We start from the raw sequence: 16,880 nt of genomic DNA, 5'->3' as shown, positions 1-16,880 counted from the left end.
ACAAGGATTCTGCTTCTCATGGCCAAGTATCCTCCCTCTTCCTATGACAGAACTGCACCCGCCCTCCCCACAACTATCCTCTTAATTGCTCATACCTCCCTTAGGAACCTAATGTTTTTAACACCTCACAGTTGAGGAGGAGTTGAGTCCAGAATTTCCCAACCCACCTCACCCTAAAGAGGAGATGGTTTAGTCCCCAGTGCACAGCTGGAAATCTTTTCATTGCAACCGTAACTCTTAAAGATACCTTCAGAAAATCTATGGCAAACTGTGATAAAATTTGCACTTTGGTGCTAGCTTAACATTAAATGCTGGCATTTGACTTTTATCAAAATTAGGAATAACAACAAACTTTCATCTATGGTTGGCAATGCCTTAAAATTGGAATAAAGGGTTTTATAACTTTATCTGAAATTACCCTATGTCCTGCAGGTGGCAGCAGTTTTCTTGCTACATAACACACTTCATTATGTTTTTTTGTAGCTCCAGAACCAGCTGTTCAAATCGGCTGCATCTGAAGATACATGGGCATGTGGCAGAAGTTCAGTAGACAAAGTGTTCCTATGTTGTAAAATGGCACAAGGGAGCTACAACAGGCCTGTCCAACAAAGAAACTATGTTATTCCTTTCACTTGATTTTGACAAGGAAAATAGCACTCTAGGGCAAGCATGCTCGTTGTACCTGGTACTGCTACTCGGGAGAACACGATGGTATACGAGCAGTGTACAACATCAGCACTGGTGAGCGAATGTATTATGATGATGTTCATATTGTATCCCTAACACAGGAAGACTTAGGTCCCAGAACTGCTGGTTGGCTAACTGTTCTGTGCTGAACCACTTATATCCAGTGAGTATGACGCAGTGGTGCCTATATGTGCTGGGGGGTTAATCTTCAGGGAAACAAAAAAAGCAAAAGATGTCTGAATCTCCAACCAACAGATGTATGGGACAGCTGTAATTCCGATAATTGCTTTAGCCACAATACACAGCTAATGTATACATGCCTGACCTTTCAAAAGAGTGTAAAGTGAATTTGCTGCCAGATCAACAATGCTGGCAATTGAAGTCCTCTAATTATCTGTACAGCAGGTGCAACTTGGGCAAAATTCATCACACCGTGCTAGCCAGGTGTCTCATCTCTGACCTGGGGATGCCATGTCTCTGTGAAAGAACATTTCAGTCCTTATACCCTCTTGATTTTCATCCGATAATGAAAATAAGTGGGCTAATTGAAGTATGAGATTTATGAAGAGACATCTGTTCACTAGAAAATGTGCTTGAAGGAACTTATTTCACACGGGCTATCGGATGGTAAAAACTTTCTATGTAAATTTTCAAAGCACCTACATAAATCAGAAGTCCAAGTCCCTTTTTAAAAAAAATAGCTTAAGCCTTGTCTATATACAGTTTTGGGCCAATATAACTTAGTAGAAAGCAGGCTGTTTTCATTCTTTTTTTTTAATCATTAGCGTGAACACAGTTACACCAGGGTGAAGGTGTATTAAAACTAACTTATTTATTTCTGTTCCCCTATTGGGAAAAAGCTCTTCCAGATAAGTATATTTTAAATCAATATAGCTCCATTCCCTCAGGGGGAGGTGGGCTGTACATTTTTACTTATGCCAGCACATTTAAAACAGTACAGCTTCTGCGTGTAGACAGTCTCTTTAACACTTAGGCCCAGATCCTCAAAAATATTTCCCATTAATTTCAGTGTCCAAATGCCTTTGGGGATCTGGGCCTTCAGAGACATCTCACTGAAAGACAATGGAACTTAGGCTTTTAGGGTGCATTCCACAAGCATTCACATGTGTTTCCCTGGGGACAAATAGCAGTGGCACATATTTGTGCTGCTGCTACATGTCCCTGGGCATGCCGCTGCATGCGCATTCTGGTGCACAGCAAATTGCCCCAGGTGGGGAAGGGGAGGCTGGGGCCAGCACTTGGGCTGGTCCAGCAGCCTCATCTGGGATCCTGGGGGCCTCCCAGGGCTGCAGCAGTGGTGATCCGGGCATGTGGAGCCTGGCCGGCAGCTTGAAGCATGGCTCTGGCCAGCCAGGCTCTGATTTCAGGCAGTGCATACCACAGACACATGCACCACCCCGCTGCTGCTGCTTTTTTTTTTTTTTTTTAGATACCAGGATTTTCCAGTATTTAATTTTGCTGCCATGCTGCAAATATGCAGTGCGGCAAACAGATTAACATGCACCGTGTGTGTTTTGTGGCATCTCAAAAGGCCTTGAGGAGCTACAAACTTCACATTCCTGCTCATGTGCATGCGACCTTAATGCCTACGAATTTTGAAGAGATTCGGGACTCAAATTCCTACTAAAACCCTTTTAAAATATTGGCAAGTAGCTTTAGAAAACAGTACTTAGAAATCTGAATAATTTGTCTGCATTTGAAAGTTCTACACTACCAATAAGAACTTTGGCCAGATTCAGAGTACTTGAGACTTTGTAAAAACATACTCACATAAACACATTGTATTATAGTACATGAAGCAAAATACGAAAAAAACCCAATTACCCACAACCACTTGATTGTAAATGAGGTGTGTTCCAAAAAAAAAAAAAGCCTCTTTATATTATTATTGTTTATGCTGTTATTCAGGGTCTTCATAAAGTCCTTGTGCATTTTTAAACTTTAATAACTTAGGTTGTAGGTATGATAAAAACAATCTGTAAATAGCATTTAAAAGCAAATTTATTAAAGTTTTAGGACAACTAGAGTACACAATGCTAGATTTCATAAGTAATAAAAACATTATTCTCTGTGCCACTATTCTCTGAATGTACGACAGTTCCTAAATGATGTTTTCCCAGAAAAGTGGATAGGCAGAGGTGGACCAATTGCTTGGCCGCCTCGTTCACATGACCTGTCGCCGTTGGACTTCTTTTTATGGGGACAAGTTAAAAGTGTAGTTTACTTGTCAAAACCATGTTCTTTGGTGGAACTCAGGGCTAGAATCACCAATGCAATTAGTGCAGTAACTCAAGAGCACCTGGGAAATGTTTTCAAGGAGTTGGAAAATCAGACTGAGCACCGTATCATGATGGATGGTGGTTATATTGAAGTCTAGTGTTGTGTACTCTAGTTGTCCTAAAACTTTAATAAATTTGCTTTTAAATGCCATTTATAGATTGTTTCTATCATACCTACAATCTAAATTATTAAAGTTTAAAAGTGCACAAGGACTTTATGAAGACCCTGTATATTGCACTTACCTTGAGCATTCACATGCATCATGATCAAGGTTTTTTAAAATTACTTTCTTTTTCATTATTGTTCCAAAACAGTGGCTTGGAAATATTTTTTGGTCCAGACCACAGAAGTATTTCTAGCTTTATCGGTTGCAAAATATTAACCCTAAAATCATGTTAGATCTTGTTTACAATAGTAGTTTTTACCATGTTTATAATTAGTGAAATGATGGGATCTAAATGTAACTTGTGACCAGGGATCCTGGTTTTCTATGATAAAAAAAAATCCCCAATTTTCAGATTAAAAAATGTAACCCAAAATCCACATTTTTCCATGATTAAAATGAAACACCACTAATGTATATCTATATCCACTAATCTATAAATTAGTGATGTTTCATTTTAATCATGGAAAAATGTGGATTTTAGGTTACTTTTTAAATCTGAAAATGAGGGGGCGTTAATCAGAGAAAAGCAGGATCCCTACTTGTGACCACACAGAACAGAACTGACAATTAGTAATTATTGCTAACAAGTGTTTCACTTAAGTCGAGTATCCTCTGCTAACAAATGCACATGTTCTGGTAACCTTCTGCTTATTGCACTGTAAGTAGTTGCACGTAACTGGGCCTGCATAACCATTTTGGTGAATCATCTTTCATCTCACCTGTTTCATGCAGTGGGATACCTCAGAGTTCATCTTGCATGCTGCTGCTTTCTAACTCTACTTGAGGCATTAACTAGTTCCAGAATACACCAATATGAACACAGGCAATGGACACACAATTTTTTTTTTTCACACATAGCTGCTCCATGAAAAAAGAATTAGGAGTACAGAATTCAACCATATTTACTCTAAGTCAGTCACACACTGGTTATGGATACAGGTTGTACCTGTAGTGTGGATTGTCTTAAACAATACAAAACATTTTTTACATTTAGCTTTAACTACTGCTGTCTAGAAAACATTCATGTGAAAATACAGGTGGAGGAAAATGTAAGAGAGCAATCAGAATAATGTGATGGTTAAGTCTACTAGGTTTGCAAACTGCCTGTGATTCCTACTCTCTACCGTTGGAAAGCTGGTGCTTCAGATGGTAGTCCTTAATTTATCATTAACCTTTCAATCAGGCAGAATTTAAGGGTTGGTCCAGGACTGAATAAAACAATTCCCAGACTCTGGTCTTGTGTAACTATTGATCCCTATTTTAGGCATTTTGAAGTAACACTGCTCTGTAGAAATGTAGAGATTTAGCATGAGTGCCTGAGTAACTTCACGGGATAGCCTACAGAGGATAACACACCAAAAAAAGAAAGCCTAACTTAAGACCTAGAGACCTTTGTTTAGGAGCTGAAAATCCAGAATTCTAGGTCTCGTTTCTTAGGTCAGTGAATGTTATGTTAGTTATTTAATAATGGTTTCTCATCTAGCTCATAGGAATTTGTTACACAGTTCTGCAAATGCTAAGTTCTCCCCATAGTACTTGAATCAGCAAGCTGAAACATATTTTGTGTTTCAAGGGAAGAAAAAGAAAAACAAGAAGAAATTAACTTACAACATGAGGATATAGGTACACTGATAGCCAGAATGATCCAGGCAATGTCCATCTTGCTAAGACAAATGGTTGCTCTGTGCTGGGGTTTATCTCCCTCAGTGACATGAGAAATATTGCCTGGCACACCAGGCTTCCATGTTCCAGCAGGCACCAATCTGTTCAGGAAGTTTCCTGTTGCTGTGGAGCCCGCGGTTGATATGGAACTGGACAATCTTGTGGTAGGGGCTGTGGAGACAACGCCAATGAATACAGTTGAATTAATCGTGGCCTGCTGTGTTGTAGAAGTTCCTTTAGGGTTTCCCATTGCAGGTGATGAAACACTGACATCAATACCAGCCTGAACAGACTGACCCGATGCTGCTGCTGGTTCAGTTCCGGGACTGGTGAATAAAGGTACATTTGTACCTGCATTCAAGGTTACCCAAGAGTTATTTTTCCTCAGGATATCCCATATGTCATAGTACGTGGGTTTAAAAGGCACTGACACTGTTTCAGGATCAGGCAATGGTCTCACTGTTGGGGTACTGAAATTTGTTTTCTGCATTACTAGCTGTGTTCCATTCCCTTGCTCTGCTTTATTAAGGCCTTCCAAAGTGTCATTGTGGAGAGAAGAGTCTAAGTTTGTAGTAGTTGCCAGCTCAGTGCTTTTGGGATCACTGAAGGTTGCTGTCTGAGACTGAAATCGGTGGTTTGTGAATGGGCTTCTCAAAGTAGGGGAGGGAGAATGCAGTGCTGTCTTTAGGTAAGGCTCTGAAGATTCTGTAAAGTTGCCTTTGAAAATCTGAAATACTTTCCCCTTAGGGCGAGTCTGTCCTGAATACAAAGCACTCTGGTTATATAAATGGTATGTTTCCTTTTTGCCACCATGATGGCTGCTGGTTGCTAGATTTTGGCCAATGGAAGGGGTAGGGTTCTCCATTGGGTTGATGGAATGAGGAATTGAATGAGCAGATGTAGGAATGGGCTCTCTTGTATGAAGGTCTGTGTGTTGAGGTGTTGTCCCCATAGCTGTCATAGTGGTAGTGTCCATCAGGAGACCTGGAGATGATGATATACTGGGAGACACTACCTGAACACCAAACACCAGTTCTTCTGTCAGTGCCAAGATCAATAGAACACCTTGAAAAAAAGAGAGAAAGAGATTAAAATAAAAGGCAGAAAGATGCACCCAGAAAATGATATGGCTGTATGTTCAGGCTTTAATTTTTCAAACGATCATGATTTTTTACACATTAGTGCCCTGTCTTTTGGCAGGTCTGTGTAAGTTATGTAAAGAGACTGCAGTTACAGCAGACAAGTTCGTGATAAGAAATAAATAAGGGGCCAGAAGACTCCAATAGGGTTGTCAAAGCCCTTGCTCTGAAAGGATTCCCCCATTTCAAACACTAAAGTAGTTAGCTGCGAGACTACTTTCCAAAGACCTTCTTGCAAGCCGTCTCACTGGGGTTATTGCCAGCTCCAGTGTGGGCTAAAAGGGGTGAATTGGGAGAGGTCCACAGCAAGCAGATTCCAGGCTGTGCTGCCAACCTTTAGGCATCCTGCAGAGCTTGTTGTAATTGGGCTATTCTAGTCCCTAAAACAGCTCAAGATATGGAGATGGCTTCTTGACCCTGAGGTACAAACTATCTGTTCAACCCTTACATGTGGAGTGGGGTGGAAGAAGTGCAGAAGCCCCTGAAATCCAGGACATGCTGTTTTTAGTCCTTGTTGAAAATAGAATTTAAAGCACCTTGATTTGGCCACCCAAACACCAAGGCAGCCAAAATCACTGGTTTCCTTTAAAAATTTTGCCTAGCATCTTGTGATTGAGAAGTAAAAAACAGGGGAAAGGACAGTTAGAGTACAGCAACACTTGTAAAATCCCAGGATTATTAGTGTTCTCATCCTGCCCCAACATGATGGGTTTTCATTTTCTGTGCTTGTTCCTTGTTGTGGATTTTTTCAGTGTATGGCTCCCTCCTTCTGACCCATGCCCCTGGTGAGTGAGTGGTGTCACTGGTGGAGCCAAATTCCCAACATTAGATACATGAAGTATTTTATTTATCTATAGCAAGTAATAGCATGGGCAGCTGCAGTAGTAGGCACCTCCCCATACTTCCCTGCTGACATACTCTAAGTTACCCTGTCCAGCAGAAACCACGCTGATGACATCATCTTTTCCATATGGTGAAACTGCCTATTGTAATGTGACTCTGCCCACAAGGATGTTTGTGGAAAAAACTGATTCACTGAAAAAAGCCACACAACATCAACAGATGGCACAGTCAGTAACTAAGCTGTTCTGCATTAGAACCATTCATCTCAAGATGAAAGACACCATATTTTATAACCAATCCATTTAGTCAAGTGTTTTGCACCAAATTAATCCTTCTTAATGGCCATCTCCAGCTACAGACATGACACATACACCACCTTCTTTGGAAGCACTATTTGATGCCATTTTTGGTCTCAAGTTATTTGGGATCAGTTATCAGGAGCCCCCTTGAACAACGATAAGAGGGATTTCCAGTGATCAAGCACGTTCTTCTATTAGAATCTCCTTTGGGATCATTATGCTCAGTCATGTTTATCATCCTGCAGTTTGGTCTGACAAGTGCCATACTAGAAGGTAGCCAGCCAGAGCTCTAGGTATGAATGATACGCATGCCCAGATAAAAGCATAAAAGAGATGTAAACAAAGAAGAGAGGAGAGGAGCAGCTCTTGCATTTCTTCCTCTCCTCCTACCAAACCTTATTTGATCATCAGCCACATGATCAATACACAGGCGTAGAACCAGCTCATCACATTTGTTTACTTACTCTTTACTAACACTACTTTTAATTGTCTCAGTCGTTCACCAAAACTCCATTAAATGGATGAGCTTTGCACTGTGCCCAGGTCAACAAATTGACTTTATATCCAACAGATAACACTAACAGAACAATAGTAACAGTGTTTTCCAGTTAGTGACAGTGAAATTAGCTAACGTTTTTACTTCTAAAATGAAATAAATACACTTCATATATAACTTATGATCTGGGATTTTGCTCACCCAGTTCTTCACCTCCAATCAGATAGAGAGAATATTCTCTAGAGGACAGCACCTTCAAAAAACACAGGTTGGGTATGCATAAGACTGATGCACTTCCAACAGATTTGCCTGTGATACACCTGTGGAACATCACTCTTTGAAATGCAGGGAAAGAGTTCTCTTTTAGGTTGTCCTAAAAGCTCATATTTTGAGATCAAGGTCAAAGCAGATATTCAGTGACCATATGGCTAGTATTTCATGCCAAAAGAGGGCAAAATGAAGCCGTATTCTGGATTCTATATGTGGAGATAACATTTTAGAAAATTGCAGCAGCAACATTGTGAACAGTTTGAGGAATTCAGCCATGAGTCCCTTAACAATTTTGAGAGTTGCATGTATAACTTCCACACCCTAAGATGTATACAAAAATTATCCCATGTTCTTTTGGATTAAGTTTCCTTCTAGATTTGTGTGTGTGGGGGGGGGAAGGATACCACAGGGCATCGATACATGTACTCTGGGGTGGGAGTGCTTTAATTCGAGTGGCTCTGAGAGCTGCTCCAATTAAAGCACCCACAGCGTCACATGTATTCAGCATCCCGCGCTTCAAAATGGTGGTGTAGCACTTTAACTAAAGCTTGTTCGACAAGCTTCAGTTGAAGCGCTCCCAACGCCATGTTGATATGCGGGGACACTGAATGCATGACACAGAGGCTGCTGGAGCACACTAATTAGTACACTCCAGCAGACTCACAGCAGACTCATTTAATCAAGTCTGCTCTGACACATGTTAATTAGCACGCATCAGAGCAGAGCTCCCTTATGTGTATCAATGCCCACAGTTGCTAGCTGTGTTACACGAGACACTGTGTATCTAGCTTCAAAAGCAAGTACCTCTGCTAAAACTAATTGTAAATTAAAGTTCACTGATGTTAGGACCTAAACATCTGTAGGTGAGTAAGCAGCAGTAACTGGCCTGATACTCCATCATTAGAGACCATACTTAACTAGTACGTTTAGAGTTGGTTGAAAAGTGTCAGTAATTTTTCATTGAAAATATTTAAAAAAAAAAGGTAGACCCCCCCAAATTTTTCTCATACTTTTCCCACTTTTTTCAATATTAAGGGAATAACAATAATAGAACAAGTTTTAAGAACTTTATTTCTGAATTGCAGTTTTCAAATACTGATAACTTCTCTTAAACCTGAAATTTTACAAATTAAGAACCAGAATATTTTGGTCAAAATGAGTACTTTTTGTGAACATTTTTGTATTTGTTGAAAAATAATTTTTCATTGAAAATATATTTGAACAACATAATAATATTGATCTGATCTAATTACTTTATGGCTAAGTACAGACAGTCAAAAAGCCTGAGGCCGAATCCATCTCTATGATTCTAATGTGCCTGTAATTCTATGTGGGTTTTTTTCTGGATTTGGCCACTTGCTTAATACATGATTTCAGCGAATGTGTATGTGCATGCAAAGATCTGTAATTAATATCTGATACTTTCCTGAAGCAAAGCAAAGTTTGTGCTTGTATACAGTTTTATTGACACAGACACAATTTTAATGGGTTTTACTTTTAATTGCATACTATCCTGGGTTATTTCAATGCCTGTTCTGGATTAGACTATCAAACCTATTGGTTATTATTGGCTAATGGCAGTAGCCTACTATTCCTCAGGAAGTATATGAGATACAATCATATTACAAACACCACCTCTTACCTCTCAGTCCCCCCTGCACTGTTATCCCCCAAACTTAGATGCACCCTTTCTCAAACAATGGTGCAGGTATGGATTAATCACCTCCTTGTCAGGTAAAGAGATATTAATTGTGTCAGGATCATTAAGTCCATACGAGGACTTGAGTGATGGAAAGACCACTGTCTCACTCGCACAAACTTCAACATCTCTATTAAACCTCCTAAAAGACCTCAAGACAAGTAACCTCTTAGCTCCCTGTCAACGAATGATACTGTAAAACAATAGATTATGTAAAGCAGTGGAGAGGCAGCTAAATATTACTGATAAAACTTCGATGAGGATGGCTAGAATGCTCTCTCTAAAGTTTGTTTAAACTCACTGGGTTCACCAATCTGGAAACATGAAGACTTGGTGTAATGAGAATGCTGAGAATATAGATTGGTCAATGAGCACCATCATTTCATAATTAACCCAGATGTCTACAGTCAGGCCCCCAGATATACCACTGCATCTGGTTTGCAGAGGATGCTTGTGATGCTGACCTGGCCAGCCTAAAATCTACCTTTTTTATAACAGGGACACTCCAGTGGAGAAATGGACCATATCTTTGAAAGACCTCCCCCAAATCCCGCTCAGCAACGTCCTACAATATAAAAATAAGCCCCCCTGCAACCTTGGTGGTATCCTATAACTCCATGCTGGAATTGATGAGACAAATCATCAATTAATTACAGCCTATACTCAACAAAGGTGCAAGCAACCGTGCACTCAAGCAATAACACACGTTAAATGTACTCTTATAGTAGCAAAGTCACAACTTGTGCAAGGTGTACATCAAGATCATATGAACTAATATGTGTTTAGCTATTGTCTGACTGCTCCACAGAGAAAATGGCTGTATGTAGATGAAATGAGGGGCACGTGTGCACGACACTTTAAAGTGGATTAAATGATTCTGCACCACTAAGTGTTGGTGTTTGCATGCTTTGGCGGCGTATTATGCAGTAAATCCAGCTGCTAATGCACCTTAAATGACTTGGAGCTTTTAGTTTGCTGCCCTACAGTTGTGGAGTGAAGCACCAGGCTCCGTGCAGCTCAGGGGCTCTGCAGGAAGCGCATGCAGGCAGCAGCTTGGGAAGGCAGGCTCTGCCTTTTTTCCCTGGAGCCTGCCTAACTGAGCTGTGCAGGGGCCCGGTGCTTCCCTCTGTGGCTGCAGTGCCTCCCAGGACCACCGGAGCCAGGTGCCTGTGGGCAGGTGCCACCTGGAGTGGGGGGCTCCCACTGCCATGGAGGGAAGCACCAGTCCTCCCTGCAGCCCAGGGACCACTCCACCCACTGGCAGGTTGTCCTCCCCTCCCCACCACTGGAGAGGCAGGTAAGTTCAGTTGTATGCACGGCATGGGGATTTACAGGGCCCTAAATTGAAGCCGTGTTTTTAAAATCCCACTGCTTCAATTTAGGGCCCCCATTTCATCTACACATGCCCAATATGAGCAATCTGTGGTCCTCAGCTGCGGTGTTAGCCAGGGACCCTCTGCTGTACCAAGCCTTCAGGTGGGATGAGGAAAGCTACATGTTGGGAAGAAGGATCTTGGACCTTTCATTTGTCAGGTTGCTCCAGGATCAAGTTGAAAGCTATGCGCCTGCAGCCCTGGAGGGTCGCAGGGCTGGGAGTGATGATCAGCTAGCTGACTGTTAGTCCCAGCCCCAGCACCACATTGGAGCCTCTGAGTCAGCACTATGCTATGGTGCCCAGGCTGGGACCAACTGGCTCTGGTGCAGTGCTGGGGCTGGGATCACCAATGAGGGGGCTATGCATGTTACTGATCATAGCAAACATTACCATTCAGCAGCTCAGAACATGTTCTAAAATTTAATTCAACACAAATTTAACACATACTAAGTGTTCTGTGTGACAAAGTCCTTGTTACACTGAACAGAAGCCCTAACCTGTGAAAGAGATCCTGGACCAATCCAGAGGACACTGTATAATACCCAAACACTGTCAGAGTGATGAGGAAAATGCACGAGGGCTTATTATTTTTATCTAGATCTATGTATCTTGTATGTTACTGATTAATGAAATTAATTTTTATGGGATCCTGTGCAAAATCTGTGTGTGTTGTATATTCATTGTACATCACTCCAGGATTGTGACACTAGCATTTTGAATTCTTGATGTTCAGAAGCATCCCTTTTAACAGTTCCTGCAGAGCTATTGAATCCTAGCATGCCAGGGCTTTCTAGGCCATTTCTCACTGTCTTAATAGATCTTAATACTAGGGTATTGGGTATTTGCAAACTTGGTAAGGGAAATACTCATATTTGTGCACCACTGACAAAGTAGTTTGCTCCATCAGGCTTGTGTGTGGCTAAAAAATAGGTACCAAATATGACCAGCTTTTCTACTCTAGTTTTGCTGGCCTTTTAAGATTAAATTAATGGTCTTTACAGTGCCTACTAAAAGGCAAACTGCAAAGCTGGAATAAAAGTTAAAGCCTGCATTACCAAACCTCATAAAATCCCATTTAGGCACACAGGTCAGTTTCTAAGTTGATTTTTAGTGATCCTGATATGGTGGTATTTGTGGCTACTCACCATCTTCAAAAACAGTATGATTTTAGGTATCCACACCTGGAAATTCTAGGAAACTGGTGCAGAATGCTCTATGAATGAGACAGTCATTCAGCACAAAAACAAGCTTTTCAAAATTTTTTCACCCCACCGTTAGAAATTCATTTCTCTGAAAAGTGGTAGGCTTGGCTTCTATATTTAATGGTTCTAGGTGAATGTAATCATTTTACCAGTGCAAAGATACCTACTATCTGTGGCTGCACTGGGTTACTGTAATGACATCATATTGTGCATGTATTTAGCCTTTTCAAGAGCCCAGTCCTTCAGATCTTTGTCAAAATTCTCAGTTTTGGTTAGATGAGTCTCAAGAACTTGCTCTATCTAGAATGTAGGTTGAAGTTGGGTTTATCTTTTACTACATGTTTATACAATACCTAGCATACTGGGGCCCTAGCCTGATATAAATGAATAAATAATGATGATTAATAATTACTATTATTATTATTATTATTATTAGTTCAAGGTTCACTTCTCAGTGTAATTTATTTTTAAACAAGGCCATTTCAAAGTTATACGAATACTAAAATGTAATTACTATAACCTTTCTGTATTCTGCATGCTTAGTTAAAGTCAAATTGATTTTGTTTCTAAATGTCATAATCAAGTTGTAACCTACTTTTATTGCAATGTTATAAACCCTTCAATCTTAGTGATAATGCTGATTGAGCTGATATCTCAGCAGTGTGAACTGTCACTAGGTGTTCTTATACAGTACAACAAGTACTGAATGTTAAGCATAAAATGAATTAACTTAAGGATGAAAAATCATGGAAGGAAAATACGGCATATAGTGATGGAGCCAATATGCATTTAGCAAGAAAGATCTTTGCCACGACTGACTGCATTGGACCAAATCTTGCTATATTCTCAATGCAGTGGGCTAAATCTGATTTCCGATGATCTGGAATGCCCTCTCCCCAGCGTACATTCACAAGAATTAAGGAGTTGGCATATATGTGTTTATGTATGACAAAATACAGTAATAGGATTTAAGTGTTTTTCTAGCTGTACTAGTCTAGGGAATATAAGAAGCAAGGTTTGTTTGGTGATACCTTTTACTGGACCAACCCTATAGTAGGGAAAGATGTCAGAAAAGCTTTTGAGTACCAAATACTTTTCCTCAGCTCACCTTTTGGTTAACTACTTTAAGTTCCAAAGCTTATCTAGCACTTCTCTTCCAAGTATATAGTTGGTCCAATAAGAGCTACTACCAAACAAACTTGGCTTTTTTGAAAAATTAATGAAATTCCTCTAGAGTAAAGGTCTCTTCCCTAGGGTGTATGAGCTCCACAGGAATCCAGGGATTGTGACCATCCTGCTCTTCCTGCCTTCCTAGATCAGAAAGGATTCTTCCTAGATCCCAATGCATGATGTGGAAGTCCCTGAGAACCAGTAATCTAAGGATAGAAGTAGACATCACCAAATGAAGTGCATCAGCTGGGCTGGGATGTCCCAGTATAGCTAATTCACTTCACTGGGTGAAACATATGTCGCCCGTTGCCCTGCTCATTGATCTTGCAGGACAGCGGATGATGTGTTCCCCACTTCCAGAGATGTACCTCCAAGATCCTGGGGTCTTGCTTCTGGAAGCAGGGAAAACCAGGCAGGCATGCTCTAGGTTGCCCATATTCTCCCACCATAAAGCAAATAGATGTCTGCTGCAATGAAATGGCACACATTATTAACACCTTTGTTGCAGGCACAAATTTGGGCATTTGTGGTGAAACAAAGAATATGGATGTCTCTATGCTTTCATTTTGTGCCACCAGAACATTTTTTATGGCAGCATAAAGGTAATGTCTGTTTCCATCCTAAGATTCTTCTTTTGACTACTTTCACTGAGGATGTGGGAGGGATACTCTGCTCCCTCCCCATCGGAAGAAGCTACAGATTCATTCACTAGAACACTCAGTTCTTAGGATATCTACTCTACCAGTTATCTTAGGCTTCAAAGCCTCCCTGCTTTCCCTTGCCTGACAGGACCTCCTGCACTATGCTAGTGTAGACCCTTCTTCAGAGCATTTCACTCTGCTCAGCAATTAATACAGCCTGATGTGGCACAAAATGTGGTGCAAACAGTTCAAGAACCACTTGTTAGCATGACCTGAGAATTCATTCATACTCTTGGAGAGTCCATTTATGCGTCATTTATTAGAGCAGAATCTTATGTAATATCCAATGTTAAGTCAATGGAAGGAGTCTGGTTGACTTCAGTGAGCTTTGGATCAAGACCTAATTGCACAAGACACAGTGGAAAGTTTTGAGCACCACATTAATGCTTTTGCATGGTGAATGATTATCCACAAAGAGTTCACTCTGGCATGTAGGAGCAGAGGTTCCTTGTTTGGGCCCCACCACCTCTGACCCTGCAACAGGACAAACAGAGCCTCATTGAACAGCACTCAACAAACATTTTTGCTAGTCAGGAACAGCTTTTTGTGCTTAGGCCAATTACTGGATTAATTATCTCTGATTGCCCTGGGCAAAGGAAGCAAAGGGAACAGTTTTATAAAGGGTTCCCATTAAAGTACAAAAGAAGCTCTTGCATGCACATATATTTGAGCACAGTATATCATGGTTGAACACCTTACTGTGCCTTTGATATTCTTGACTTATTAAAAGAGATAGTAAAGGAAGAACTCGCAGAAGCTGACCAAAGCAACTGAAGCAGCACACTGTTGTGTCAAAAACCTTGGGCATTATTATTTTAAGTACATCTAAACTAAATAAAAAATTACAGCTAAAAAACCTAACATTTAAAATATCAAAACCTAGTAGAAACTGCATAATCCTGAAACCTGATGAGAGTTCTGTGGGTTTTGTTCAGGTAATTCTGATACTTCAGATAAACAATTGTATTTCTATTCAAACAATATAGTGACATTTATACAACAAAGGGTGAAGCAAATTCAGTTACCATGAATGGTGGCAGAACTGATACAAAAAAGTCGGCTGCTCTGTCTATGAACTGTTCTTCATTGCAGCATCTTACATCAAGTCCCCCTTTGTCATTCAGTAACTTCAAAATACTATTCTTTCAGCATGTAGGGCTGGGGGGAAATCAATTCTAACACTGGTATTCAGATTTATGATGGAGAGAGTGAAACACCGGGAATAACAAAGGAATGCAGTTAATCTTACTGCAATAATATGAGTGGATCAGAAACAAGGGAAATTACATGTATAAACAAAAAACCAAACAGAAGATGCTGACACACACACACAAGTTTGAAAATATTAAGGGTCTGTTGTAGAGTTTACACAAAGCAAATAAACCACAGCCCCTTAACCTGTTAAACCATTATAGGAGCAACCATTATTATTGCTAAGGTTAATTTTTCATCAAAGGCTTCAGTACATGAACCAACAATAATTTCAGATTCTCAAGTGATTTAAACAATAGGGAATACAAATGTGGAATGGTATCACAAAGAGTTGCAGAGCAGGAATCTTCCAATTCATTTTCATGCTGCACTAGAGGCTGATAAATACTATGATAATAGGTGCTTTAGAAATACATTATCCATCTAACCATTTAAATACAGGCAGACAACTGAATTGCTGATCCTACTGAAAGTGATCACTGAAAATCTAATACCACAATAATTACTGAGAGAAGGGGAAAAATAAATACAGTTACTGTGATTGTGCAAGGTAATCACTTACCTGAAAATATCATTTGGGCTTGTCAGTAGACATCCTCACCTGCTCACATCATGCGGATTTGGAAGCTCCATATTTCAAAATAGAAAATTAAAAAAATGCTATTGTCTCCTAATCAATGTGCTAATTCCAGTGAAGAGATTTGCTGTTACTATTGAAATTCATTTGGAGGCATGAAGAAGGAACAGACTAGGCAGGCGTGCCTTGTAGAAATATAAAGCTAAGGTTTTTGCTCCTTTATGGAATATCTTTGCAACTGCAAAGAAAAGCTAACTAGTTATTGAGCCGTCTGCTCTCACTGCAAGCAGACTGAATGGCTGCTTGGTATTCTGGCTTGGTTTTCTATCACATCCAGATACAGTTTGCCTGATATGGTTCTATTCAGATGCTAGAGGATCACTGGCTGTTCTAGTTTGCTGGGAACAAAACAGCAACAAGCACTACAGCTGCACATCCTTGTGAGACTGCTTAATTCTGTATTTCAAGGCAGCCTGCCCATGCTCTGATGTATCATTTAGCCTTTTGTATGCAGATGGATTTTACACACTTAGTTCCTGATTCTGTGCCTCCATGAGACTTTACATGTTCATTCAGTTACTCCTAGAGCTATTAAGACTCCCATCAGGAAAAAAACCAAACATACATAAAACAATATACCGACCCTTGTTCTCTTTCTGTGCAGTCAAAACAAATATCCTTTAGTTTATTATTTTTTCTGATGACAAGTTTATGAGTTCTTTCTTTTAGGGGCTTTTTGTGGGGGTGGAGGTGTTAAATACTGAAAGCATGGAAGATAAGCTTACTGAGTCTTAGGGTGCAGACAGAAATGCAGCTCCCCAGTCTAACTCATGGCACTTTGCAGAATCACCATGAATTAGATTGATCCTCTGGAGCCAACAGACATTAGCTGGTGGGTTGGGAAGGTGGAGGATCGGCTCCAATTTAGAGCCAATCCAGGGAGAGATGCTTTCATAGACATTAGGGCTGGAAGGGACCTCGGAAGATCATCGAGTCCAGCCCCCCTGCCCCAGGGGCAGAAAGTCAGCTGGGGTCAAAGGATCCCAGCAAGATAAACATCTGTATGTCATCTCTGCAGCAT

The 16,880-nt window shown here is 40.5% G+C and overlaps 1 protein-coding gene across 6 annotated transcripts in view; it reads right to left on the bottom strand.

Moving 5' to 3' along the window:
• The window catches only part of TMEM108 (transmembrane protein 108), a 331,954-nt gene that overhangs the window by 16,040 nt on the left and 299,034 nt on the right, over positions 1-16,880 (bottom strand). For 5 of the 6 annotated variants that reach the window (XM_019508860.1, XM_019508862.1, XM_019508861.1 and 2 more), the window contains one exon: positions 4,763-5,881. In XM_019508860.1, coding sequence (XP_019364405.1) covers positions 4,763-5,881 — 1,119 coding nt within the window. Of the gene's footprint in view, positions 1-4,762; positions 5,882-15,784; positions 16,296-16,880 lie in introns of those variants that run through there. The other variant, XM_019508865.1, reaches the window with a different exon arrangement.

Source organism: Gavialis gangeticus, unplaced genomic scaffold, assembly GCF_001723915.1.
Source record: "Gavialis gangeticus isolate Ggan-Ray unplaced genomic scaffold, GavGan_comp1, whole genome shotgun sequence".
NCBI classification, from domain to species: domain Eukaryota; kingdom Metazoa; phylum Chordata; order Crocodylia; family Gavialidae; genus Gavialis; species Gavialis gangeticus.
This window is presented reverse-complemented; position numbering and strand designations above follow the sequence as displayed.